The following is a 27,372-nucleotide window of genomic DNA, read 5'->3' on the forward strand; positions in this document are numbered from 1 at the left end:
GTTTGGCTTTGACATACAAATTATAAACAATCTCCTTTGTAGATTGTGAGCCACATTCATGGCTAAATGGTTAATGATTGGTTGATAATTAAAAAAATATTCAATATAATTTAAAATAAATTTATTAAACACAAAATGCCCCTGGATTTTTTTTTTTTTTTAGCTGATAACGCAGACTAGATGTAAAAAAAAAAAACTTCAAGAAATACAGTTTTTGTCATTTTTTCTTTAAAATGCCCTCAGTCTTGTCCTCCACAATTATTTAATATTTCAATGGTTGGCATTTTTTTTCCCATTCATCAGTTGAGCTGCTGAACAACAGTTCAATGTGTTGCACAGTTCAGACCCACATTTTTTCTTTGACATAAATTGAGTTGAGCTGCTACTCAGAAAGACATTTTTCAGTCAATCTATGGCAAAGAGATAAAGAGAAATGGATGAGAATGTGGGTTGACTAGGCATGTGATGATGATAGGAGGCAAGTGTATCAGTGAAAGTGGTTAAGAAAGATTCAGATGACTAGGATTTTTACAGGAATTTGCAACTTTTGTAATTGTATACAACACAACAATGCACAAGAGAACATGTTAAATGTGTGTAAAAAGATATCTCGATTATTAAATTCCAGTTTTTGAATATCTGAAGAAATTTGTGTCATGCACAGTGTCTTACCCCAGTTTGAGCTGGAGTGTGCTACAGTTTCACACAGATGCAATCAAAGCACTTAAATGAATCACTGTATTGCTATATTAATATTGATTTATAACAAGAAAGAATTACACTCACACACAGAGTTTGGATTACGAGCACACCTCATTTTACCGACTTAAACTTCCACTGCTTGCTTATTGTTTTACTTGTAGGCTCTATGACGTACTGTATCTCATACCACTTAATCTCCTCTCCTATTCATGCAGGCTTTATACAATTCATGTATTGCCGTTGCATTGCATTCAGTGTAGACACACTGTTAAAGGACACACTTGTGTTGATACCATATTGTCACATTATTATGTGATCATACTTCATTACTGATGCATATTCTTTTCAATTCAGTTTTTTATTTATATACCTCAAAACCAGAAACGCCTTAGAGGATCTTTGTACCTCAGTAACATAATAATTGTACATCTTTAGCTGATTCTACCATGTAATATTTACAGTTTTTTGCACAGACCTTAAACTTGAACCTAAATCTGAAGCTTTATTTTGGCTTTATCTCATCCATTACTGACCGTTAGGTCATCAGGCTAATGCTACAATATTACTGTCTTTTTCTCTCTTTCTACTGGGTAGTACATCTCCACTTGCAACCAATTACATGCATAGATACAGACAATTGGCACTCTCAGAGAGTGAAAGAATGGAATGTTTTAATAAGTGCAATTTTGAAAATACCCAAACATGATCCCAAACTGAACCTGAAGCCCCAACACAACCAGAACTCAGTAGAATCTGACAAAGCATTGGGTTTGGGCAGCAGAAGTCTGTTAGCACTTGAAGTGAAATTGTTCATCAGGCAAGAACTTGCTACTGCCCATACTCAGGTTAAAGTCTTATTTGGGTGTGGCTGTTTACATATATCCCAGTGCTTTATGACTGACCATCTCTATTGCCATTAATGAACCTGTTTTAGTAGCTACATTAAGGTCCAATGTGCTGTTCTGGCTTCAGATAATATCTGCAGTAATAATGTGTAAAAAAGATTAAACAAATGTTTAACATGCACCTCTCTGTTTCTAGCACAAACAGCTGCGTGGAAGATTTAATGGATGAAGATGAGAAAGACAGGGCAAAAAGGTACTGAGCCTTCTCTGCAGGTTTATATCAGTTTGTCAGTTTGGACTTGTATTGAACTGAATATACCACAATGAATATGTTTGTGTAAAATACAGGGCATGGAAGTTTTAACTCATTTAGATACAGCTTTCAGAAGTCAATTTCTCTTTCTGCTCCTTTAGTAATGGGGATGAAAAAAATGCTTGGTGGTATTAATTATTTCAAAATAAGCTTATAGCTTCAGTGTGACATTATAGTAAAGAATAAGGTCCATGAAAATCAAGGCTGAGCATAACTTTAGATGTAAAATTGACATAATTCATGTAAAAATGCATTCACAAGGGGTCACCTCTTGATACTGCTAACTGTCAAATATAATATAATATTTCACACATTTTTTAAATTCCATTTTTTAGTTAGTTGTAATACTGTTAACATGTTTAATTATTTCTCAATAGAATGGCTCTAGACAATACTTGGTATCAGGTGTGTCTGGTGTTTTTTCATATATATGAAAATTATTGCTGACCTTAATATTGGGGAAGCTGTGTCTAATTTCTGCAAATCAAATTTGTTCCAGTTCCACCAAAATACCTGTTATGATCCCATTGCTGAAATGTTCAATTATGCCTCCAGCATTTCAGGTTTTTGGACTGACGTTCAATTCTTCTGAATGCCCTGAGTGAATTTCTTCAAATTTGTTCTAAAAATTCATTTAGACTCAAGGATGAACTGATTAGAATTTGGTGGTCAAAGGTCAAAGCTTCTGTGACCTCACAAAACATGTTTTTGGCCATAACTGAAATATTCATACACCAATGATGACACAATGTAACACAAATGTCTAATAGGATAAAATGATGATGACATTTGTGATGAAATTTATATCCAAACAGTCAAAGGTCAATTTCACTGTGACATCACAATGTTCCTCAATGTTCCAAACACATCTGGCCATTTTTCAGCACTGTAACTCAGGAACAGAAGGCTAGATTGTGACCATATTTCCTGCAACTTGACTGGCTGGCAGAGGCAATGTGAGACAGTAATTCTAGTTTGTAGGAATAAATTTCTAATTGCACAAACTACTTAACGTTTTAAAACATTTCTTCATTCTATAATTCCAGATTAGTCAACATGAAAAGAGCCATCTTAAATCACGTATAATTCTCTCTGTAATTAAAGATGCATTACTCACGTTTGGCCACAAGGGACAGAGGAAATTAAAAACAAGCTGATGGACCCAGAGTGGAGCTATGTTGTCGTGGCTAACGAGATACCAAGGCTTGCTTACCTACACACGTAAAAGACACAGAGCAAGATTTGATGACTTAGACTTCCCACATTCAGTCTGTGGAGAGCTTTTTCTGTCTACTGTTTGGTGCAAAGCAGGTTTATCAAAGTTTGTCTGCTGAAAATGGTGGTGGTGAAAGCAGTTGCATTAATCACCTAATCTGTAATTGTCTGTTTAAAGACCTAAATTGTATTTAGTTTGTACTTACTTTGCGTTTGTCATGCTCTGTCTTTATAACAGTTATTTTTAGCTACAGATTAGATGAGTCTCAGGTTCATTTTCATTAGCACTGAGCTGCCGTTAGACCCCCAGCCTTAACAGGATAAATAAATGTCTAACTATAGGTTCTGGATTGGCTTAGTTTTCATCTTTAATTCCACTGATTTCTAATTGTTTTCATGTGCTGACATCTTAAGGGCATCCCGTAACAAATCAGAAAAGAAAAGAAGAGACCAATTCAATGTACTCATCAAGGAGCTATGCACCATGCTGCAGGGCCAAGGCCATCCGCGCAAGATGGACAAGTCAACCATATTGCAGAGAACTATTGACTTCTTGCAGAAACAGAAAGGTAGGGAAATGTATTGTAGTCTGTATACAACATGTATTCTTAGTTTGACAAATTTTGAAAGACTATAGTAGAATTGTTTCTACTTTTAGACCCCCCCCCCCTCTATTTCTGGAATTAACTAACACACTTCTCCTCTGGCAGAATGTTTAGTTTCCATCATTCAGTTGACTTAAACCTTCTCTTTTACTCTACCCTCCATCTGTTTTAGACATCACTGCACAGAATGAAACCTGTGATGTGAGACAGGACTGGAAGCCTTCATTCCTCAGTAATGAGGAGTTCACTCAGCTAATGCTGGAGGTAAAGCTCAGGATGATGTGTGTGTAGGTTTAGGGTTAGCAGCTCAAATTTTTAACAAACTCCTAGCCTCATTGTCAAAGTCCCAATTTTTCCCTCTTCTTACAGGCCCTAGATGGTTTCTTGGTAGCATTAACTACAGATGGAAACATCATATACGTATCCGACAGTGTGTCTTCACTTACTGGCCATTTACCGGTAAGTGAGAAAGCTAAAATACTGTAAGTTACATGTTAACAACATTTATTGACTAATGTTTGACTTGCACTGATAAATTGATAGCTGCAATTCGCCTGATCTGATCCAGGACATGTTAGAATGTGATTTTTATTAGTTTGCCTTGATGTTAATTAAATTTTTATTCCCAAAACACATTTACGAGAGATAGTTTGTGCACTACATTTAAATTCTGAATCTGCAAAAAAAGTTAAAATTCAGAAATGGAGATAGGCTCCCAGTGCTTAATAATTATACAACATGTAATGTGATGTCTATTTCTATAGCAACACTGTTGCATATCACATACTCCCCAAAAGACTGACCATCATCCATCTCTCCTTTTGCACCAGTCAGATATGGTGGACCAAAATATCTTGAATTTCCTCCCGGAGCGGGAACACGGGGAGGTGTATAAGCTGCTATCATCCCACATGCTGATGACTGACCCCATTGCTGCTGACTTCCTTGACAGTGAGTATCCTACTGGGCGGCCTCTCTGCACACGTCTGGCCCTTGTCTGTTTCTAGCACCAAACTGCGTCTGGGTCATCGTGTTGAAGCACAACATAAGTTGACTGGTTTAAGCCTGTAGATTGTCTCCCGTGATATCAGGAGGTCAAACGTTCAGTGTGTGGGGAAGTACTGTACATATAATGTTGATTGTTGAAATTATTCTCTTGTAGGTCTTTGTCTGAAATAAACACTTGACTTTGTATCAGTCTTTTCAAGTTGTTATAGAGGCATTTTGTGTTCTGTGTTTCAGAAGATCTCTACAGATTGCTTTGACACTGATAATGCCACTTGAAACTGTATATATAGAGCAAGTTGCTGAATTGGGGTCTGCGCTTTATTGGATTGCTGATGAGTGTGTGTCTATGATTAGCCTTTTAGCTAATAATAGGAGCTATCTTAGTATCATAGTTAAGACTTTAAATCACTGTTATGTTAGCACAGTAATCCAAAGCAATGTAGTATCTGGGGCTCAAGACACTGACCTTAATCCTATGTTACTATTGGGCTTTTCTGAGGAAGAGAGATGGTGAGTCGCAAGTGTCTTGGTCTGTCCTTAGAAGCTTAAATAGCAAACTGTCACAGAGCCATGTCTGGAGTGATCATCTTCTCTTGGGCACATTTCAAAAGAGACATCAATCTTTTATCCTTCTTGCACGAAAAGGAATGTCTGGCTTTTAACCAAAATAATTGCGTTCCTGTGCAAGTTATGCTGATCCACCTGCTTTTTCCCCCATCGGCTGAATTCACATAAAAAGCATCTTTAAAAGTGCCCAAACTACCTTGACTTGTACATCCAAAACTTTTAGATTTTTGAGCATTTAGGGAATAATCATCTGTCTGTAACTGCTAGCAAATTATGCACTTCTGTAGTAAATTTGCTGGAAAACAGTCTTATCCAGGTCAAAGCCCTCCATTAGTCAGTTTCTCTTTCAGAGACTTGACATTTGAGCATGACTGAAGATTAAAGTGCAGTTGTTATGCATGTATGATCTCCTTTGACTCTCCCAAGAGAGAGTAAGAAATGTATTGAGGATCGTATTAAAATGTTACTTAAGCATTATGCCATAACTCTTTGTTGATGTGAACCCTTTCTTTCTCCTTAGTATATTTTATATCAAACATTATCCGTTGTAAGATGTGTTGGAGTATACAATGTTTCATATGAATTGTATTCCTTCTTTTCTTTATTTGCACATTGCAGATCTGTAACTACTCTGTCAAACAAAACACAACCATGACCAAGAAGCACCTCATTAAGAATTGAGACAATTTGGTAGAAAGGTGCTCATGAACTGTATTATGAATAGGCTGTTAACCTTCAAAATAAAATCTGCTGTTTTTCAGGTGAGGCACATATTGAATTTTGCTGTCATCTTGCCAGAGGCAACATTGACCCAAAAGAGCCACCTGTGTACGAGTACGTCAAGTTTGTTGGAGATTTCAAGTTTCATAACAATGGTAAGGATTTTAATTTTCTTCATACATACCATATGTAAAAAGCCCTGAAGAGCAAGCAGGTCCCTGGTTCGACTCCAGGCTGGCCAGACCATTTACTGCATGTCACTCCCTCAATCTCTCTCCTCGTATTTCCTGTCTATCTACACTGTTGCTGTCTTACTGTCGCTGGCTGATTTAAAATTCTGTAAAATGTCTATTTTTGAAGCATTCAGTAAAAAGTCTCATCCATGTATCTTCTTAATTTAGCATTAATATAACAAACTGATTGGAAGAAAGGGTTAGGATTACGGTTTTTCATGGGTTAAAATTATGATGGATGTCATGAATGTCCCATGTACCTTGTCTTCTGTCACATAGTGCCTACATCTTCTTGTAACGGGCTTGAATTGACGTTACCAAGAAACCTGCAGTCAACGCTGGAGGAGCAGGTCTGCCTCATTGCTACTGTACGATTAGTCACTCCGCAGTTCCTCAAGGTAAGACCAGCTGGGATCTTTAAACTTGTGCCTTTGTTTCTTACCCTCAAAGGACTAAAACAGGTGGTACTGAAAACAACAATAATCAAACTGCGTAACAGCAGTGAGCTGTGGTCCATGGCCTGAGGGAGACTTTGTCTGAGGCATGAGGTCCGTACCGACTGAGTTAAGCACCCTTTGGAGATTTCTTGCTGCACACTGTTACAGTGTGGCACACTGTGTACCTCCCAACTGATTACATCATTAGGATACATCCGATCCCAAATGTGCTCAATGAGTTGAAATCTGGACTCTTGCCAAATTATTGCAGTCGATTAAAGTCACTGTCATAAGCTTGTAACCTTCCTGAGATCAACTCAGATCACAGTAACAGGTTTATACTTACCTCTGTCCTGTCCAGACATAAAAGGAAAATTACAAAATGGCACACATCTCCAATGATGGCTCAGGTGGGACTAATTTCTGTTGCGTGTTTGCATTTACAAGAATGTAATAGCATGTTATGTATAGCATGGACAAGTGCCATTAAACTCCTGTTTATCACGTGACAATAACTGTCAGGATGGTTTATATACATTTATAAATAGTTTTTTTTTTTTTTTCATAAAAAAACGTGACAGGTCTTTTCATTTTTACTTTTCTGCCTTGAAATGTGTGGGTGCTCAGAGAGCTGATGTATTGGACAGGCTTCAGTTCTCCCCCACTACTTATTCCAAAAAGTAAAAGACACTGATTACACTGACTTTGCCAAATGGAATGACTGGATCAATAACGTCTCAACTTATATGACATGTACGATTTTTTTTCCCTCCAATTCTCAGACACCAGACAAATCCTTTGCTCGTTTTAATATGTAATTTTCAAATTCTACACAAAACATATTTTTCACAGTTTCTACTCTCTACTTTAAGTATATTGTGAACAAAAGCTGACGACTGAAAGATTGAAGGAAACAATCAGAACATGCAAATTGTTGTGTGTTGTGTTGTGCTTTGACGCACAAATATGCTTACAAAATGATTAAATGTCAGCAAAACTGTCAATATTGCCAAATGCTTGATACTAGAGCAGCAGAAATTATACTGTACATTTTGTGACGTTTCATAGAATAAGCATTATACAAACCAATATGAATTTAATTTATCCTACAAAAATTATAAAATTTCCACAAATGTTTGCACACATTATATATTCATTTGTTGTGAAAACAGTCTTATGTATTAATTGAAAACAAGATAGAAAGGAATAATTTGTGGTAGTAGTGCATCAAATCTACCAGCTATCTAGGTAAAAAGAAAATAAATCTGTTAATTCCTGGCTTTGTTGTGAAATCCTAAAAGTGACTTTCTCACTCTGTCTGTGGCTTTGTTTAGGATTTGTGTAATGTGGAAGATCCTTGTGATGAATTCACATCCAGACACAGCCTTGAGTGGAAGTTCCTGTTTTTAGATCACAGGTAAAAAAAATTGTGTTTTTCCCTCTCCTATCAATCAGCCATGAAAGTTTTTTAGCAAATTTGTCTTTCTTACATGTTGAACATGTTCTTTTTGTTTCAGAGCTTCACCAATCATAGGCTATTTACCCTTTGAGGTTCTTGGAACTTCTGGCTATGATTACTATCATGTGGACGACTTGGAGCTTATAGCTCAATGTCACAAGCAGTGTAAGTAACTCTGTCATCTCTGTCTGTTGCTTCTTTCTTACCAACCTTTACAACCAGATCTACTAATCCATCTCTGACAAATAGGTTATAGTTAAATGCATCCATCCACTGTACTAGTGCACATAAAAAGGTTTGACCTGTTGCACCTGTAAACATGAACATGGCAGTGAGGTGCGTCTTCTTTTTTCTCTCCTCAGTAATGCAGTTTGGAAAGGGTAAATCCTGTTATTATCGCTTCCTGACCAAAGGTCAGCAGTGGATTTGGTTGCAGACTCACTACTACATCACGTACCACCAGTGGAACTCCAAACCTGAGTTCATCGTCTGTACTCACACTGTTGTCAGGTAGGACTTATTGGCGTACCTTTGGATACTTCTGTCAAGGGAGGGATGTGTACACTTTGTCATTGTCCTGGGATTAGGGGTGTGTATAGGGTGTTGGTGGTTTTGACAGAAATAACAGTAGATTTGGATTAAGATTGATGTAGATTTGTCACATGTACTGTTTCTATCTGCTGTTATTCAGTTATGCGGAAGTGCGAGCTGAACGGAGGAGAGCATTTGGCCTTGAAGAGTTGTCTCCACCTGAGATAGCTCCCTCCTCTGTGAAGGTAATAGTCAAGAGTACTTCTACATACAGTATGTGATGTTTACAAGGTCAGTCTTTATGTCAGCTTTAAATGGACCTTCTATTTTGAATATTGCACTGTGTTCCAGGCTCAGGAGCTGTACTTGGACATCTGCTCCACATTGGACCCTACACGGGACAGAAACAGTGGTGCACGTTCAGTATCCTCCCACAGCTCCCGGAAGTCCTCCCACACAGCGCTGTCAGACTCTGCATGTGAGTCATCCTCTGCTCTCTAAAGTGCTAACTCACTCAACAGCCGGTCAATATTTACAGAAATCCAGCTTCTATATGGCTGCAGGAACTGTTGTTTTTTAAATGTAGCTTAAAAAAATGTAAGAAAGTTCGATGGTTCAGCCTCCTATCTTGTAATCAGAGGTAAAACCACTGTAACTAAGCAGGCCAGAAGTCAATAAAAACACCCACCTTTGTACATATGGGTGATGATGCATCTATGATGAAATGTTTCCAGGGCTTACTTTAGCATGTCCTGTTTGTCTGAGCCTGCAGTCTCTCTGACTTCCACCCACTGTCTAATGTACTAACACACTTCACTGCCATCTGTATATTTACGAACAATGCACAGTGGCAGATTCATTACAGTTGGTAAACATGGATGCTGCTGCTGACTTCCCTTAACCTACACAAATGCAAACTTTCATTATTCTCACACACACTCATAAAGCTACATCTGTCAGAGCAATAATTAGTCACTGATTTGTATTTGCTTCATTACGTGTCGACTACAGTGAGAAAACTGAATGCATCATAGTTTGTGGGTTTAAGTCAGAGATAGAATGAGGTGGCAGTCAGGGGCTAGTGAATCAGCAGCATTGTTATACAACCAGAAAAGAAATGCATTTCATAAGTTATTCTGGCTTTATCTCAAAAGGTCAGTGGTTACTCTTTTTAGGAAGAAACATATGAGTATTGACAATCCACCTCTTTTAAAGAGGCGAGATTGTAGAATGAAATATTAATAAGCATTACAGTACGGTGTTTGTTTCCTGAGAATTATACAATATATATCTTATGTCATCCAGTCATTTTTCACCTTTTCTTTTTGCAATGGAACAATGAATGCTATTGTGCATTTATATTTATATCAATTCAACCAATAAACATTATTATGTGCATAAAAAAATGGAAAAGTTATGTTAATTCTCGATTTATCCATACACCACTGCCAATTAAAATCTCATTTGCTTATTTGACCTGATACTGTATAATAAATATTTTAAGTACATCTTTATGATAGAGAGCACGAAGATAGTGCTGCCCTGTACTGCCTGGAGAATACTGACCATAGAGAAAAATATAGATTCAATGGTGATTTTTGTTTCACTTGAAAAAAGTGCAGAGTATACAGTTTTTTCCAGCCCTGAGCCTTGCCTGCAGTCCACTTCTCAGGCCATAGGTACAAACATCCAGGACTCACAGGGTTAGGCAGTAGCCTCTTTGTAGCCTAAGAGGCAAACACAGGGCAAATTAAATCTGCAAAGCAGTAACTCCTGCTGGAAATGCTTAATTCCTGTGTAAGTGGAAATAACTGGAAGCAACGTAGGTGAGCGTATCAGCAGTTGACAAGATAAGAAACTGTATCCCACTATTGAAATGAGTAGAGCAGTACCTTTGCTGTGGTTTTCAACTATAGAGAGAAAAACAATGATTGTGACGTAGAGGTGAACTGTCTCTTCTGCAGCAGCTAACTCCTACACAGAGGCCTGCACACCATCATGGCAGTCTGCTTCCATTGGGACGGAGAAGACATCTGCCAGACTCCAGCCCAGTAGTTCAAAGGTCAGTTTATTGAACACTTTCGTGTGTCTCTCTTTCTTTAGAGATAAACTGGTCAGTGAGAAACAACTGCACCAAGTTGGCACAATATCATGTCAGAGATTGTGCAAAATTTTAAAACTTTGTCATTTTCCCCTGTAGAATCTGTCACAAAGACAAAATTCCTTTGACCTTGTTCCCCAAATGAGTCTCCCCCTTTCTCCTACCTGCAGCAAGCACTCCGCAATGGTTAGTGTTTAGACTTCCTCTCCTGCCTGTTGCCTTGCTCTGTTCTGTTTCTGTACAGTATCTTACTCTTACAACTGTTGCTGCCGTATGTGTTCATCTGTTTCTTGTGTACAGTGCCTCCAGCTCCAGGCGCAGTTATAAGATTATGTCATGAAACCAAGTGAAAAAGAAAAAAAAGAAATAATTGTTAAGATTATATCTGAACTGTTTGTATTTGTATATATAAATCACTCATCCATATTATTTTAAGACCTTTTTCCCAGAAAAAGTGCATGGCTCACAAGAATAGACCATTATATGATGCATACCAACTGATCATACAGCTTGCCAAGTTTACCATAACTTTGTCTGAAGGAAAGAAAAAAAACACAACTGTAGTACGAAAAAGAAAACTGCCAGGCTTTTCTCATGTCTGTTCCTAACTGATTGTTTTGGATCATGTATTTCCAGCAGCAGCAAACACAGCAGCAGCAGCAGCAGCAGCAGCAGTCGTCAATGTATCAGCTGCAGCAGCCTCAGCTCGGTGTAATGAACCAGCTGAAGGAGCAGCTGGAGGAGAGGACTCGCATTCTGCAGGCTGACATTAAGACACAGCAGCAGGAGCTGCACGACATTAAGGAGAAGCTTCACCTGGCTAACCTCCAGGTAACTCTAAAAACAGAATACAGTAAAAGACTCACGCCAAGCAGTTAAAAGTAAATATGAAATCACATGTTTTGATTTTTTCATCGGGAAAACACTTAATTTCGTTCAAAAACAGACAGCCACAGACTTTAAACCAGACATAAAATGGTAGGACATGTCCATATCAGCTGTTAGAGGAAGTCATATTGTAAGATCAGGTTACCTAACCCCTCACAGTAATGGTGGAATGGCCCCACCAAGAGGCCAGCACTAACCAGTTCAACAACAGTATTCTCATCACTACATGATAACCACATAAAATGCTCAGAGAAGAGATGAGACCCTGGGAGTGTTGTAATGTGTGTTTAATAAGGACGAGTTGTCACGTTGTTGAATGTCATTGCCTCCTGGGTGTGAAGGCGACATGAGATGAGCTGTGATTTGAAACACTAACACACATTTTCACACAACAGATTAACAGTGAGCTAATCGAAATTAAACCTGAACTGATCGCCCTTCCCTTTCCCTAGTATTACCTCAAATAGATTTGAATAAACCTAAGGCCGTTCAGACATACTGCTGTGACTTTGGAACAGAATAAACATTGAACAGAATAAATCTGTCTACAAAATGTGCAGAATAACATTTGAGAAATGTTTTTGGCTGTAGTTTTTATACATTTTCAAGAAAAAATTTTGTTTTGTAAATTTATTTATATTTATTTATTTATTTTATAAATTCATATTTTCTGTTTATATGTATGTGTTAGATGTTGTTACAGCAGCCTATTCACAATGACTTTGGCCAGGCCCAGCAGCAGCCTCAGCAGCAGGGCCCAGGCAGGCCAACTCAGCTGAGCCAATCAGGGGTGATCAGACAACTCTCAGGCCACCCCAAACCACCAGCCTGCGGGCCCCACAGTTCGTCCCCTCGCTCTCTCCTGAGAGAAAACAGCTCACCCTCAACACAGGTACAGAGCTGTTCAAGTGAAAATGCAAATCTGAAACAACCAACATGTCCAAACACAGCTGTCCTCTAATGTTAAGAGGATAATAACACAATGGGAGGAAGTCTGTTATTGAAAGATATAAACATCATAACAACAGGTTGTAGCTTCATATTCAGTTGCTTAATCACATGCTGTGTGCAGTTTGTGCTTTGTTTGCATTGTAGCAATACTGTATTTTCATGTAGGAAGGATGGATGAGCAGATTAGACATTTATTTAATTTAACTGGTGGTGTCTCTTGTTTTTAATACGCTGTTAACAAGTGTATGGTATCTCTGATTAGTTCAGCGTGTGTTTTATTTTTTTTAATCGTAGGTCCAGCAAAGGACTGCACGGGGCGGGCAGATACAGTCAGTGAGTTTGCCCGTGCAGACGAACACAAGTCTGACAATGCCCTTCTACAGCAACCCCATGATGTTCTCTCAGACCAACACGAGGCCTCTGCAGGATGCAAACCAAAGACACACAGACAACGAGTTCAGCCAAGATGGACAACTACGGTGAGAGTCCTGAAAGAGACACATAATAGTCAAAACCATATTGACATTACTGGCAGACATTAAAAATTAGTAATATACAGTCAGTTTTATGAAGAGCGTTATCTGCCATCCCACACAGAAAGTAATTTTTGAAGTAATTATAGGATCGGGAAATTACAGGACATGTACTTTACTTCTAAACTATGATATTCTGAATCTTGAAGACCCTGAAAATGTATTCTCTGATTGTTATGGGCAATTAGATCCTACATGAAGACATTTTTCAAACAAAGTTTGAACAATTTTATTCTTTTCACATGAGCAATTTCTGTGGTCAGGTTTTCCTTGCTTTATTCTCTGGTTAATTTAATTCTAAATATGAGTCTGGCTCCAAATAATTTCAGAAATAAAGTTCTGCTAACATCAAAAATTTCATTTGTATCTATTGTACTACCTTGATACTATTTTAGAGGAAAATTTTGAAGGTTGAAAACCTCATTCTCATTGGGTTTTTTTTTTAGCTGTCCAGACTGAATTCTTCCAGTAACAGATTTTATTTTCTGCAGCATGCTTCTCAACCAGCCAATGCAGACGCTGGTTCCCACTAGCAGTGTCACCTCGCAGCCTTCTCAGTGCAACATGGGCATCTCCCAAACCATGTGAGAACTGCTTTAATTAGCCTGCACAGACACATACGTATGTACACACACATAGAAGTCTGCTGTGGTATAATGTCACATTTTGTCTGAGCTCTTCATTGTACACTCCATACAGATACACCTTGGAGCAGCAGATCATGGCCCCCTCATTCTCCATGCAGCAGGTCAACTGCAACGCTGTCCTCGTGCCCTCTCCGGTCTTCACGTCCCCCATTATGTTCCCACACAACAGTTTCATCTCACACCAGTCCCAGTCAGCCTACCACACTCAGCCTCAGGCCTCTCAGCACTCCCTGCAGCTACAGCAGCCCCAGCAGTTCTTTCAGGTACGACGACCATCTGCTGTGCGGCGATATCAGTCACTGTGTATAGTTTCTACTAGCATATGTTTGAGTTTAAAATCCATATTTAGTAATGGGTTGTTGCATAATAATGCTCAGGCTTCATATTTACTGATTTATGATAATTTTAGGTATTACACTGCATCTCAATCCTTAGTTACCACAGCAACAGTGCCATTCCCACAGGGTGTTAACAAAGAGATTGGTGTCACATTCAGTCCTTATAAAATCTCAGCTTTGTAACAAAGCTGTGATGTAATCTAAAATTCATTAGATCAGATATTAAATTATGTCATACTGAATTACTTTCTTCAGACTTTACTTTTTTTAATCATGTTTCCTCCTAGCCATTCAAAAAACTTACCATAGATGAATCTTGTTAGTCTGGTGGAGAAACACAGTTCATAAGTAGCTTACCTAAATCCCTTTACACGCCAAAACATCCTGAGAAACATCATCAGAGAAGGGGGAGGGTTATATATTTTTTTCGCCTTGCTAAAGTGAGGGTGGTCTAAATTTTACAGGGTTAGAAGAGTCTCCTAGTTTTTCCATATTTACATACCCCAACACTGTATTTTATTTCATCTTTTTCTCCTGAGATTTATTGAATGAATAGTGTGCCACCATGGATCATTAAGGTGTGTTTTGCTATGTGCTGAAGACAGCAATCCTGTCTCTGTATCAGGCTTTTATTGTACTTTATTTTATTCTTTATTTTCCAGTAGCTACTGGGACGAATATGTCAGTTTAAAGAAATTTGCTAAAGAGCATGCCATTTTTTTACTAGCCAACATTAGCCTTCACTTTATTCTGCATTGTAACAGAACTAGTAATACTTGGGAGGGTTTTGCTTTTATGAAGAGTCATAAGATTCAGGCCTTATGCCTGACATGTGTTTACAACCCCTGTTTAGGTACTGCAGAGTACTAAATCTAAATATTCAGAGATAACACTCATGTATACTTTTATCATGCATCTCAGTCAAGATTGGCTACTGTTTAAGAAAGATAAAACTTAGTGAAGGGGGTTCTGCCAACTGGCCAGAGTACATTCACATTTGCTTTTGTGTCCACAGATGACTCAAGGACTTGTGCATGGCGGGTCTACTCCAGCATTCTTACACACCACTAATGTCCCACAGCAAAGCACTGTGGGATACATCCAGCAGCAGCCACAAGCACAGCAATTGCCGCAAGCACAACGGCAACAGCAACAAAGGCAATACCAACATTCCCAAAACCAGACTGGCAGTGTTTCAGACTTCCAAAATATGCTGACTCGGTAGCGCTGTGGGCTTTTCTTAGAGCGCTGATATTTCCCTGTGTTGTCGCCGTGTAGGCGGCAGCACGCTGTGGCAAGTCAAACTTGATGTCAAGTTCTGCAGTGGAGGTGGAAAATTTCTCGTAGTGACCTTACCTTAGATGTGAAGCTGCCTGTTCAGAAGAAGCCGGTCCATACGTCACTGGAGTGAAAACCACAAGCAGAGGCCGCACTGATCTGACGTTACCTGCAGGATCTGAGTAGAGTCTGAGGTGCTGGGCCCTTCATCACCGGCCCACACCACACTCAGTCGTCAATCAGTGACACTGCTGTAACAAGTGGATTATCAGAGCTCTCAAGAAGACACCACTCTCACATGTTTACATGTGGACGTTTTCATCTAACACAGAAAGTTTCCTTCTAAGTGTCTGTTTGCACTTTGGTACTACCCTCCTTCCCAAAAGTAGAATCTTTATTTTTTTCCCACGAATTAATATTCTGTTTTCCTCACTAATAGTGGCTTAACAGTGAGATTAGTCTTCAGACCCCTCCCAAGTGACAATATATGATAATGATAATATGATAATATCATCACCCTGTTCAGATTTTTAGCTTTGTCTCATAAAGGGATGTGTGAACATAGGAACTCTAAATCAATGTGTATTTCAGTCGGCAGGCATCAGATGTCACTCCCATTTTGTCCCAAAAACAATGATTTACTTGCAGGTATGTTCATGGCAAGTCACCAAGAAGAGGTTTTATTATTGTGACACGTGCAGTGGTGAGATGACTATCATATCTAAAATCAGGTTTGGTAATAATTCAGATTTCACATGTGGCACACACACACGGAAACTGGGGGGAATATTCTCCAATTACTAGAAAGGTCTATCTAGATTTTTAAAGCCTCAATCTGGGACTGAGGAAGGGGTGCTACAACTATCACACCACTTCTCACTGAGAATGACAAACAAAGCTCTGATGAGCTCTACAGTAAGAGTCTTTGGATGATAAACAAGCTAGCAAAGGGGGTAAAAATGTGTGCCTTTAACCATGGTACATCCATGGTGCGGTTTGATGGTTTTGTCTGATTATGGCTTTAAAAATCCAGCTCAGGTCCGTTTGGAATACAAAGTTATATTTTCATAGGTCATAATTTATTATTTTCCGCATCAGATTTAAACAAAAGACACCTAGATTTGTATTGGATTTATTACAAATATATTACATATAATAGATTGGATGCTTTTTGCAACCTTAACATCAGTAGGTCCAAACTCTTTTTGAAAATTTTCTGTAATGATAGTATTTGATAAGATTCATTTAAATATTTACTGAATCCCTACTGAAATTATTTCATGTTTATTTATCATATATATATATATATATACAAAAATTATAATTGATTTCATGTTTCATTTAGACATTAAAAGGTCAACACTGGTCTTAATGTCTTACCCCATCATGGTTTAATGCAAGATGATGTTTTTACAAGGAGAGTGCACCACCTCTGATCTGTATGTGGCTCATTGTAGTTTGCTGCAGGAGTAGTGCCTGGTGATTTTAATATCTCAGAAACAGTGAGATATGATTTGGACGAGATTCTGCCTGCTGTGTGGATATTTCTGACCAGTGTTACCCTGTCTATTAAAGTCTGGTCATTTTTTTGTTTTGTGTGGAACATCTGGGAAGTCACAAAACCTATGCTCCAACCATGAGCAGCTGGGCTAAATAATACATTGCTTCCTACTATGAATGTGATCTTATTGGAAAAAAATTATGCTAGCAGATATTTAATTTACCTTGAAAACATAGTAACATTCAATATGCTATTCTGTGAAATATCATACAGCTGCAGTGATAACAAAAACTCTAAATTATTATTTTTAACTGTCAAACTTTGTGTATTCATATATCTGAAATTTGCTCAAGTGATCTGCGGAGTCAGTCCTGTCATTATAAGATGTTACAATCTTGTTCTTTTCATACTGTGCTGGTTTTAACTTTTTGTGTGACAAACTTTTTTAGTCCATCATATTTTTTGTGACTGGTGAAGGAAATCTTGCTGCGATACCTCCAACTGCTAATCAGCTATCTCAAACAGTCAGTGTGACTAAGATATGAGAGAACTGAGATGACAGTTGTAACAGAAGGAGGTCTGGAGCGTATTAGTGAAGCCAGATTGGCAGTTTAACGATGTTCAGGAGGAAAACATACATCTTTTGGTAACGACAATCACACACGAAAGTATACTGTGCAGGAACTGTCTGTGTCAGTCTGACTTCATTTAAATTCAGCAGTCTTCTATCTTTAAATTGCTGTGTTACACAGTTGTTCCCAGATAGCTCAGCAGGAAAACCACAGTTTTCTTGTGACTGTGTGAAGTGTTTACTGGTATTCTCACTGTGGAACTTGTGCTATACTTTATCCAAATCAGCCCGTAATGCTCAATTTGACAGTCTGATCTCAGCCACCTCAGCTGTACACATTCAAGTTAACTATGTTACGGTCCCATTCAAGACTGGTGCTGTTCATATTGGACAACAGGACTCCACTGTCAGAACACTTTCAGCATGTATGTTCAGTGCCGTTTTACACTTTCCTATGTGCAATGTCAATCTGAAAAAGAAGAATGTTAATTTATACTGTTTCAGAACAGCTGTACAATGTATATAGAGGTGTATAATAAGCCATTGTACCATGTAAATTATATGGAAGTATTTTTTTAATGAAAACGTCCTAACATTCCTTTAGAAGATGATATAAGCAGTATCTTTTTTTTAAAGGTAAAGCATGTGTCCACTGAAGACTATGGTCACAATGATTACACAGGACTTTGTCTGCATGGGAATGTGCTGCAGTGTTAGCTTCTCCCAAACATGAGATGACAACACGATTACACAGAAACTCTGGAGTAAAGGGTCACATTCACCACGACTATAAAAAAAATAATAATAATTATGAAGAATCTGAATCCATATGTTCCTGTCAAGTAGGATTTCACATACTTTTAGAGTTCACATTATGGTGCAGCAACAGCTGTCCAGCTGTGTGGCCACTGTTAGTGATAATAACAGCTGAGTCAAGGTAATTCAGCCAAAACTGACTGAAGTCATTTTCCTTTTTTTTACCTGAATGGGTTTCAGATTTTTTTAAGAAAAAAAAAAAGTGCAATTGTAGAACATCATGAAAATATTATTTTAGATGGGTGAAGGAAGCCTTGGGCATCCTTTATGCATCTCCACACTTCCATATGTTCAGTGTAGACTCAGAGGTGCCATAGACAACTGTATATCTATTTTCCTCCATTAATTATTTCAACTACTGACAAAAAATCTGTAGATATTGTTGGGAAATCCATGTTGCAGAATATCAACCTTTCAGGCAGTGCTAGTAAAATTCCTCCATAAGGTTGTTTTTCCATCTAAACACATCTTTCAGATTTCAGTCTATGTCTGTATACAAAATAACTGTTATCATATTACTTGCCTTGCAAAGGTGGTTGAGGGAAATTCTGCTCATTAAACTCCACTGTGAGTGAATCATGTGATATGTGCTCCAATTGTTGGTTAAGCCCTAAATTATTTTTGCTTTGGACAAATCACCCATTCTCCACCAGAATGTTTGGATGTGAGATGATTTTTAGAACTTTCTTTTTTAAGTGTGTATTGCTTCACAGAAGTCATTGTAAATAATCCATCTGCTCAGTCAGTACAGTTTTTCTTTGTATTGGAGTTAAATGCTCTCCCCAATGGTAGTTGCTGCACTTTTTTTCTTCAACTTTCAGAATGCTTTTCTCCTTCATGGGGTTTTTCATTCAGTGTCAATGTCTTTGAAGGCATGTGATTTCAATCACATTTAACTTGTACTACCTTTTCTGATTTATAAAACAATGACTGGCACCACAGGTGTGAGGTGTGGTCAGATCAATGCTTTCTGTGTAAGATTTGCCAGGACATGAACAAAACTAACCTGGTACACAGCCATTTCTGTTGTTTCAGTGCAGAAACAAACATTGAATATATTGTATTATAGAATGTAAAAAAAAAAAAAAAAAGTTTAGACTATATAGTTGTTTATTTTATATGTCTAATAGATACATATGTATGTTACATGATTTTAAAATTAAAATAATTTTGTAAGAGATAATGAAGTGTCTTATTAGAGGAGGTGAGGCTTTTTTTTGCATCCAAGTTGGTGTTGCACAGTCACTTGTATGGATTGTTTTCTCTCTGTATTTACCATCAAAATAAGCTTTAAAATATTGTTAATATTGTTTTAAAAGAAATTAACAAATTAAGTTTACATTCTAAAATATCTTGATATTAATTATGCTATATTGAATTATTTATAAATCAACCTGGATATTGTGAAATATTTTAAAATAAATATTTTTAAACATATGTATTGTTATTCATAGCAAACTGTTTACTTAAAAAATATTTATGTACAAGAGTATTACTCAGCTGTGTGTTCTTAATGCAAAAAGGCATATTGTTACTTCACAAAAGCAGACTAATATTAATCTATGAAAAAGACTACGCAGGGCACTGGACATTGGAGGAAAAAGGTTTGACGTCAGCACTTAAATAAAATATTGTTTTTAACACTTCTCAGAGGAATATATTGTTTCATTAGAGAATTTGTAAAAGTGTTCAATGGCTACCAAGAAAGTCATCTCTGACATGATTTGATTTTTGATTCATTTGATGGCAGCCACCAAAATAGTACAAAGTACTAGTACAAAGTCTGCAGTGATTGCCTGGTCAACAACTTGCAGTTTGTAGTGAACTGAGCTTGGTATCCTAAGCAACATCTGTCAGTCACTGTAAACATACAGTTGAATTCTGGTGGTAAAAAAAATATGCAGTTTTATATATTTCAGTATTTTAATAGATCATAAAACATTTCACTCTTCAAAACATGAAAGCACAATTTAAAGTATTGTGTAACATTTATTGTTATTGTACATTTAACAGTTAATTGGACTATTCTTAAGTACCAAATTGGGGTTTGGTCTAAAACAGGTGCATTAGGTGCACGCTTGCACGCTGATAATAATTACAAGATACTCTCACAGAAGTGTACAATTGCTCTTCTGTAGTTCCTATTCGAGAGAAACCTCTGTCACTCTGTACACCTTGTTAATCAGGACTTCCACCTTATCTCCACCCAGATGACAAAGGTCCAAGATGCCGACAACATGTGTGTCCTCCAGCTCACTGGTGGTTGCTAAGATGTCCTCTGCAAGACAAGAAATTCATAAGAATTTCAATTTTGTAGCATCAGCATCACCAGTCTCAGTTCCTGAGTTGGTTTACCAGTGTGGTGGCTACCTGGCTCAGGAAGAGTTGCATCACTGTCGTTAGCTTCAACGCTGAGAGGGCAGAGGAATCCTGACGTGAGACAGGACAGCATTGTGTTGCCGTGTGGATCCTGAGGGAGACCCACAGCCCTGGGTTCATCAGCACTCACAACAGGAAAATACGCAGCATCAACAGCTATCAGCTTGTTTATGCCTGTCAGGAAGATGGGAAAAAAGAAGTTTGGAAAACTATTTGGTCATTTTTAAGGCTCTAAAAGGCAGCCCTACCTGACAATGTGTGCCGGCTAATTGTGATTCTAAAAGCTTTTCAAAGCCAAGAGCTTGTTAAACTACACAACTTGTTGAATATAGACTAGACAGGTAAAAGTTTAATAAAGCATGTCAACATTAATAATACAGAGTTATGAATTTTGGAGTTTTATACATGTGACATTGTGCAACTTTCCACTGACAGCAATACTGTCAGTGGCTCACTGATGTTAAAGGGATAGTTGCATAGTCGGTACATTACCTGCATTAGATCGTGGGCAGTGCGCTCCCAGTTAGGAGATCCGACCTGGAGCACCTGCAAGACTAGCAGAGCCAAGTGTTGTTGTGCACGGGGCCGCCAGAAAAAAGTGTTTTAGACACGTTTAAAAACACCCACCGAAACCCACTGACGGTCTGACTTATTTTCCCGTGAAAACAGCACTTTCCTTTGCATTTCCTTTCCACATTTTTCCAATGCTGAGGTGCTTGAAGCGTACATTTAAACGGATATTGGATTGTTTCAGTGGGCATTTTTAAAAGTGCCTAAAAGACTTTTTTTCTGGTGGCCCCATTCACAACAACGCATTGCCCTGCCGCTCTGCCGGGTGCTCCCGGTCAGATCTCCTAACTGGGAGCATGCTGCTCAGGATCTAATGCAGGTAATGTACCGACTATTCATGAGTACCTCACACAACCCCACGTCAAAAAACCTGAACTATCCCTTTAAGGTAATAAAATAAAAACCTATAAAGTCACTCAGCAATGGGTATTCAATATTAAATTAAAGCAACAGCAATTTTTCTCCTCATGAGACAGCTATTCAAAAAGAGGAAAAAGCTGCTGCCTACGTCATTTGAATGATTCAGAGAGATTTATTTAGGGAACAAGAGGATGTTTTGACACACTCTGTACAGGTTGGACTACAGAGGCTGAAATGTTAATTTATACCAAGACAGAAAAGTCAGGAAGAACAATAAGCATGTTTCTTTTCAGTGAGGGACTTCATAGGTCAGAATAAGTCTGCTTTACCTAATATTGTTACTTGGTAGTATCCTGGACAAACCACAGGTGGGACGGTGTCAGCAGTTTGCTCTGGTGTCCACCGCGTTGGCTGAAGGTTACTCCACTGCAGGAGGACATGCTTCGTGTCAGATGTGAACTTCTGAGAGATGCTGTCCTGGTACAGACCACCTTGACACAAATGTTCAGACACTTCATGCTTCTGCTTCAGCCAACTGCTGCTTTCCCAAGATAAAACATCAGAGTCTGGTGGAAAATAGATGAAAAACGTAAACACTTGAAATTGAAGTTTGACACTGATCACAGATCATATAAGGTACACACAGTGAAAGTGTAGCTCCAGTAATTCACCTTGATTTGGATTTTGCAGTTGTAGGTGACATTCCACCTCCTGAGCCTCCTCTAATTCAGAGTCACGCTCTTTTTCTTCTTGCTCTTGTCCTTCCTCTGTATTTTCATATCCAGCCCTTCTGTAGGAGCACAGATAGAGGAGCTCAGAATGGTTGATATGTTTTACTGATGAATACAATCAGCTGATTTTTTCAGTACCTTTTTGATGGCACACCACCATGACTCAAGGAGGACTGTGTGGCTTTTCTGGAAAACATGTTGGCATGTTACATTTCATTCAATTTATTAAACGTAGGTCTTGATGAATTGTGCTCGTACTACTACTGATACAATATCAAGCTCACAAATCTGTTAGTCAGGGGTCAAACCATACCTCACTTGAATTCTTCTTTTTCCTCTGCCAGCTGAGATTTTCTCAGCAGACGGAGATCTTAAACTGTATGACAAAGTCTGCTCAGCTGCTGTGGGATGACTGTGTGTGTCTGGTACACACATATCAGTAGAAACATCTGGCACCTACAGGAAACCACTTATCTTAGTTTTAATGGTCATTTTTCTTGGAAAAATGGTTTGAAATAATATCTTTTACCTCTCTCTCTTCTGTTACTTGTGACTCTGTGGTCTTTGGGGTTTTCATGTACTGCACTGCTGTGATCTGTCCTTGAATTGCTACTTTTTTATGTTCCCTATATTGCAGGGTCTCTAACTCCCTCTTCAGGTCAGCCACAGCAACCAGGGGAACTTGAGCTGAAGATGGAGCATAAAGGTTTCAAAATAACAAAAGTCAAAATAGTAAAAATAAATGAAATCACTTTTACTGTGGGATGCAGAATTTTAAATGCAGGATGTACTGTACTCTTAATACCAAACTGTTATGGGTGGCTTGAAAGAAGAGATTTTTAAAATTCAAGTACAATGTATAAAGATGAACTCCCAGCAACTATGCAAAAAGATACAGGCAAGGTAGATGTACAATTGAATTATCAGGACCGTGTCTTGTAGCAGAACTGCAGGAGAATGTTGACCCAGATTTTATTTGATTCCTGCCACAACAGAACCAAGTGCAAGTAGAGCCCATCCTTTAATGCCTTGAAATTACAAGAAAGAAAAGCTAGACTCTGTTAAATGCATTCTGAAATGAATATGTTCTGACAAACTAAAAAAGAAAAAGTTTAAATAAAACTGTTCACCTGTGAACCATTCTGTGTTTTCCCTCACCTGAGGCATCTGCCATTGACTGTGTAAACATCTTGGGGGGACAAGGGTAGCAATAATGGCCACCGACAGCAGTCTTCTTGAGGACGACATTGTCCTTCAGAGTCTTCGTCCACTGGATGAAATTCTTCACTCTGAGGTCACTCACATATGGCTGACCTTTGTGGTAGCCTGTTGTAAACACAGATGATATACAGTTTGTCTCCAACTGCAGTGATCATTACTGTCACCACAGACAGTATATGCAGATTATCATCAGCTAACCTGTGATGAATGTCTCTGTCTCACAGCTGCTTGTGAGGTAGGGCAATGAGCCTTCCACTTGACAAACCCTCATCTGAGTGCAAACCAGGTAGGTCACTGTGGAAGAGATGATGATGTATTAAATCAAACTAAGTGAAAATGCTTACAAGTCTGACAGCAGAGCTATCTGATACAGCTGACTTACTTGGGCAGATACAACTAAAGATTTCTGGTTGAGAAGAGGAAAAAATCTCCAAGATAAAAGGATGGTTAGATGTCCCGTCCACTGCGTGTACCCAGCGATACGTCCAGTATTTTTCTGGACCTAAAAGGTGAACATGGTCAATCACCAATAACTGAATTACAAAATTACAAATTCAGCTGCTTTCTTTCAGTCTTCACAAATTACATTTAATAGATAAATTATGAACATTTCTTACCCTTGTTCCCTTTCCTCTTGACTCTTTCAACACGACCAACAAATGTTACCAAACCAATGACATCACATGCAGAATTGTTGGTTAATTTTTCCAACTCTGACCTGTAAGAAACATACATACTGTAACATGAAGCAGTTTTTATTTTATTTTTTTTTTTACATCAAAATCATAATAATAATGGAAATCATACATGGGACAGCAAGTTCATGCTGTATCGACAGAGTGTTTTTTTCTAACCAGAGACAGCTATGATCTTCATGGGGTCAATGACATCAACAGTAATAATAATTCATTACCTGGTGATGAACTGGTAGGAAACCTCAGGCAATCCCCACTGAGGCAGCACACTCTTTGGTGACACTATAGTGATGACCGAAGCTGGATTGCGAGGGTTCAGGCAGATTTCTTGGAAAAATACATATGCAGACACCATGACTGAGTGGAAGCTATGGGTGTTAGTTCAGTGGGCCTTTCAGACATCAGTGGATGATATGATGAAACTACACAAAGCTTTTTATGAACAGTTTTCAGAACATGGAAAAAAAAATGCTTTAATTTTCCATACAGTGTAAGTTTAACAATGTTAAACCCTGAGGAATGAAAAATAAATGCCAGAACAAGTGAAATGGTCAAACAATAGCCACACAATTCTCAAGGTTCACCTTAAGTAAAAGTAAATTATAACTGCATGTATAAACTACAGAACCCCCCAAAATCCTGCAACTGAAAAAAAGGTGTACTTTATTGTTTGATTTATAATTTGAATATGTGAGGGGATACAAGTCACTACTACAACACAACGACAGTGTTATGCTATATATCACAGCATTTGAGTTTTTTTTATTGAGACAAAATAAAAATGCTATTGCTATAATGCTATAATTCAAAACAGTGGTACTAAGTTTTAAAATGTACATACCAACAGAGTTAAAGGTCTTCAATCTGTGATGGTCCATTTGTGGGCGTGAACGGCATGAATAACTCTGCTTCATGGTGTAATTTTGGAGGTACAACACTGTGCCTACGTTCAGTCTCTGGTAAAACTCTGGACAAAGTTCATTCCAAAGCACAAGCGACATTGTGCCACTCTGGTCAGCAACTTCAAAGTATGCCTGAAATATGACAAAGCATGTGGTGAAAAACAACTAAACTACACTTTGTTGCAACATAACAGTGATAAAAAAAATAGAATAAAATTCTGAGATCCTGTTGCTGAAATCCCATCTTGTTACTGAGGCTCATAATTCTCTGCAGGTTCACACTCACCTGATAGGGGTAATCAATCTTGAGCCCAAACTTCCCATAATATCGTAGTCTGGATTTGTGTATTATTTTCACAAGGAGAGGCAAAGGTTTCCATGAGCTTCTAAACGATGACTCCAGACTACTCAGAAGACTAATCTTGGACACTATTGAAAAGAAAACATTGCAGACAACACATCATCAGGATTTTAACTGCAATTTGGCATCCAAAGCCAATTCAGTTCTGTTATGGAAAATAAATATGTATTTGCAAAGGAGAGGCATTAGCTAGAATGGACACAGACAATTTTAATACACGTTTTAGTCAACAACAGCATTCCTTCCATGTACAGTTTAGTAAATTATGCAATTACTCCATGATTTGACTTCATATTGTGGGTTATCTGCTAGTGTCGGTTTTATATCATTCTAAATTTAATTTAAACATTTGTATTTTTCCACTGATGGTCGGACAAAACAAGCAGTTTCAGGATATCACCTTGGGTTCAGATAAAATATGATGGGCTCTTTTTCACCTTTTTATTACGTTTTTTCTAGGAGATACATGGAAATATAAATCCACAAACTGATAATGAAAATAATTGTAAATTGAAGCTATACATCATTTTCAACTTATTTAATTAATCAAATTGTCTTTTGTGAAAAAACATATTCTGATTACCAGACTGCCATGCTGACAACACTGTCACATTATTACAGGCAAGGGACTGGGTCAAACATATGCCTTAAAGCCAAGAAGCAGATTGTACCTTAATGTTATTTATCTGTGTTTGACAGAGGGGTAAGGGTGCACCATCTCACCGTCCAGCACTGTGTCAGATGAGGGAGATCCTGAGGTCCAGATGTCTCCCTCTGGGTCGTCGTTGTTCCACAGAGAAAGGTAGTGTTTGCGGCTCACCTGAAGGGGAACATCACTTTGCAGCACCACACTTCTCTCCATGCCCTGCTTTACCAGTATAGGCAGTGAACTGACATCGTTTATGCGGGGCAAGACGACAGACGTCTCTGCACCACATCTGAGCCTTTCAATGCAAATGTAACCGTGTCCTAATCTCCTCTCGTTGTAAACAAAAGAGCACTGTGTGATGTTGATATCAGTCCCAGTCCTCAGATTGTTTGTGTGCACCAGGTGGTTTAAACAAGGGTGAACAAAGCATTTAGCTCGCCAGACTCCATCAGTGACAGTCACGTCATACGTGTAGGTGTGTTGCTGCTGATGCCCCTCACTTTGCTCTGATAAGTACCTCTGAAGTGCAATGACAGCGACAGCATCCCTGTCCTCAGCTTTGAGCTTCAGACACTGCGTAGAGGATAAGCGCTCCAGCGTCCTTTGGAGAAAAGACGCTTGAGAAAGACCAGTCACCATCGAAGATGACGACAAGTTGTCATCCATTACGAAAAGTTAATTGAACTAGTCATTTGTTTTACAGTATGTCGCTACTGACAACAAGGAGTCTCGTGTTAGCTTGTTGGCTAAATAACGGAACTTATTCCTGCCAGTATTAGCAGCAACGCGTTTAAACTTACAGAGAAAGCTTTCTTATCTGAATAAATGTAAAAGCAGACATCTTATAACAACTACAAAGACTAATACTATAAAATACTTTTTATTCTTTGGTTATTTTAAGAAGAGCGCATCAGTAAGGAAGTGCCTAACGATAGAAACAACGCCGGTGCTATTTGATTGCGTCACTAGTTTTGCCTTGAACAAAAAACATAAACAAAGAGAAATAAATTCACTTCGTATAGTCACTTAATTTGTATTTCTAACGTTGCCGTGCCGAGTACTTCAGTCTGACGGAAAAACTAGCTGGATAATGTACACAGAAATTTCCTATTTTTAAATTCCGCGCTGAGCTGCAGAGGGTGGGATTAATCTGACGTCATCAAAGCGACGGCTTTAAACTAGTTTGGATGTAACAGTGTTTTCTGAATATTTAACTATGTTTCATTGCTGATTTGATTTGATAAG

At 38.3% G+C, this 27,372-nt stretch overlaps 2 protein-coding genes across 8 annotated transcripts in view; one reads left to right on the plus strand and one right to left on the minus strand.

Annotated features, from left to right (window-relative positions):
* Positions 1 to 16,632, plus strand: part of LOC111234344 (neuronal PAS domain-containing protein 2-like) — a 40,730-nt gene extending 24,098 nt beyond the window's left edge. For 2 of the 7 annotated variants that reach the window (XM_022762371.1, XM_022762370.1), the window contains exons 3-22: positions 1,744 to 1,800; positions 3,490 to 3,644; positions 3,853 to 3,944; positions 4,050 to 4,139; positions 4,511 to 4,631; positions 6,017 to 6,130; positions 6,488 to 6,606; positions 7,980 to 8,062; positions 8,163 to 8,269; positions 8,467 to 8,614; positions 8,796 to 8,880; positions 8,987 to 9,113; positions 10,600 to 10,697; positions 10,836 to 10,922; positions 11,373 to 11,567; positions 12,316 to 12,516; positions 12,870 to 13,054; positions 13,600 to 13,692; positions 13,808 to 14,018; positions 15,109 to 16,632. In XM_022762371.1, coding sequence (XP_022618092.1) covers positions 1,744 to 1,800; positions 3,490 to 3,644; positions 3,853 to 3,944; positions 4,050 to 4,139; positions 4,511 to 4,631; positions 6,017 to 6,130; positions 6,488 to 6,606; positions 7,980 to 8,062; positions 8,163 to 8,269; positions 8,467 to 8,614; positions 8,796 to 8,880; positions 8,987 to 9,113; positions 10,600 to 10,697; positions 10,836 to 10,922; positions 11,373 to 11,567; positions 12,316 to 12,516; positions 12,870 to 13,054; positions 13,600 to 13,692; positions 13,808 to 14,018; positions 15,109 to 15,318 — 2,578 coding nt within the window. In that variant the 3' untranslated portion in view covers positions 15,319 to 16,632. The remainder of the gene's footprint in view (positions 1 to 1,743; positions 1,801 to 3,489; positions 3,645 to 3,852; positions 3,945 to 4,049; positions 4,140 to 4,510; positions 4,632 to 6,016; positions 6,131 to 6,487; positions 6,607 to 7,979; positions 8,063 to 8,162; positions 8,270 to 8,466; positions 8,615 to 8,795; positions 8,881 to 8,986; positions 9,114 to 10,599; positions 10,698 to 10,835; positions 10,923 to 11,372; positions 11,568 to 12,315; positions 12,517 to 12,869; positions 13,055 to 13,599; positions 13,693 to 13,807; positions 14,019 to 15,108) is intronic. The other 5 variants (XM_022762373.1, XM_022762372.1, XM_022762375.1 and 2 more) reach the window with 5 other exon arrangements.
* Positions 16,633 to 20,209: 3,577 nt separating this feature from the next.
* Positions 20,210 to 27,147, minus strand: cunhxorf57 (chromosome unknown CXorf57 homolog). The gene is made up of 15 exons (XM_022762568.1): positions 26,202 to 27,147; positions 25,404 to 25,546; positions 25,057 to 25,249; positions 24,434 to 24,542; positions 24,138 to 24,238; positions 23,903 to 24,022; positions 23,719 to 23,814; positions 23,458 to 23,625; positions 22,829 to 22,986; positions 22,613 to 22,755; positions 22,438 to 22,485; positions 22,240 to 22,358; positions 21,898 to 22,134; positions 20,630 to 20,812; positions 20,210 to 20,537 (listed from the first exon to the last, which is right to left on the minus strand). Exons 1-15 carry the CDS (start codon positions 26,791 to 26,793, stop codon positions 20,401 to 20,403), a joined length of 2,547 nt encoding a protein of 848 aa, XP_022618289.1. The 5' UTR covers positions 26,794 to 27,147; the 3' UTR covers positions 20,210 to 20,400.
* Positions 27,148 to 27,372: the final 225 nt, after the last annotated feature.

The sequence above is a fragment of the Seriola dumerili genome, unplaced genomic scaffold (assembly GCF_002260705.1).
Source record: "Seriola dumerili isolate Sdu_G_001 unplaced genomic scaffold, Sdu_1.0 BDQW01000449.1, whole genome shotgun sequence".
NCBI lineage: Eukaryota > Metazoa > Chordata > Actinopteri > Carangiformes > Carangidae > Seriola > Seriola dumerili.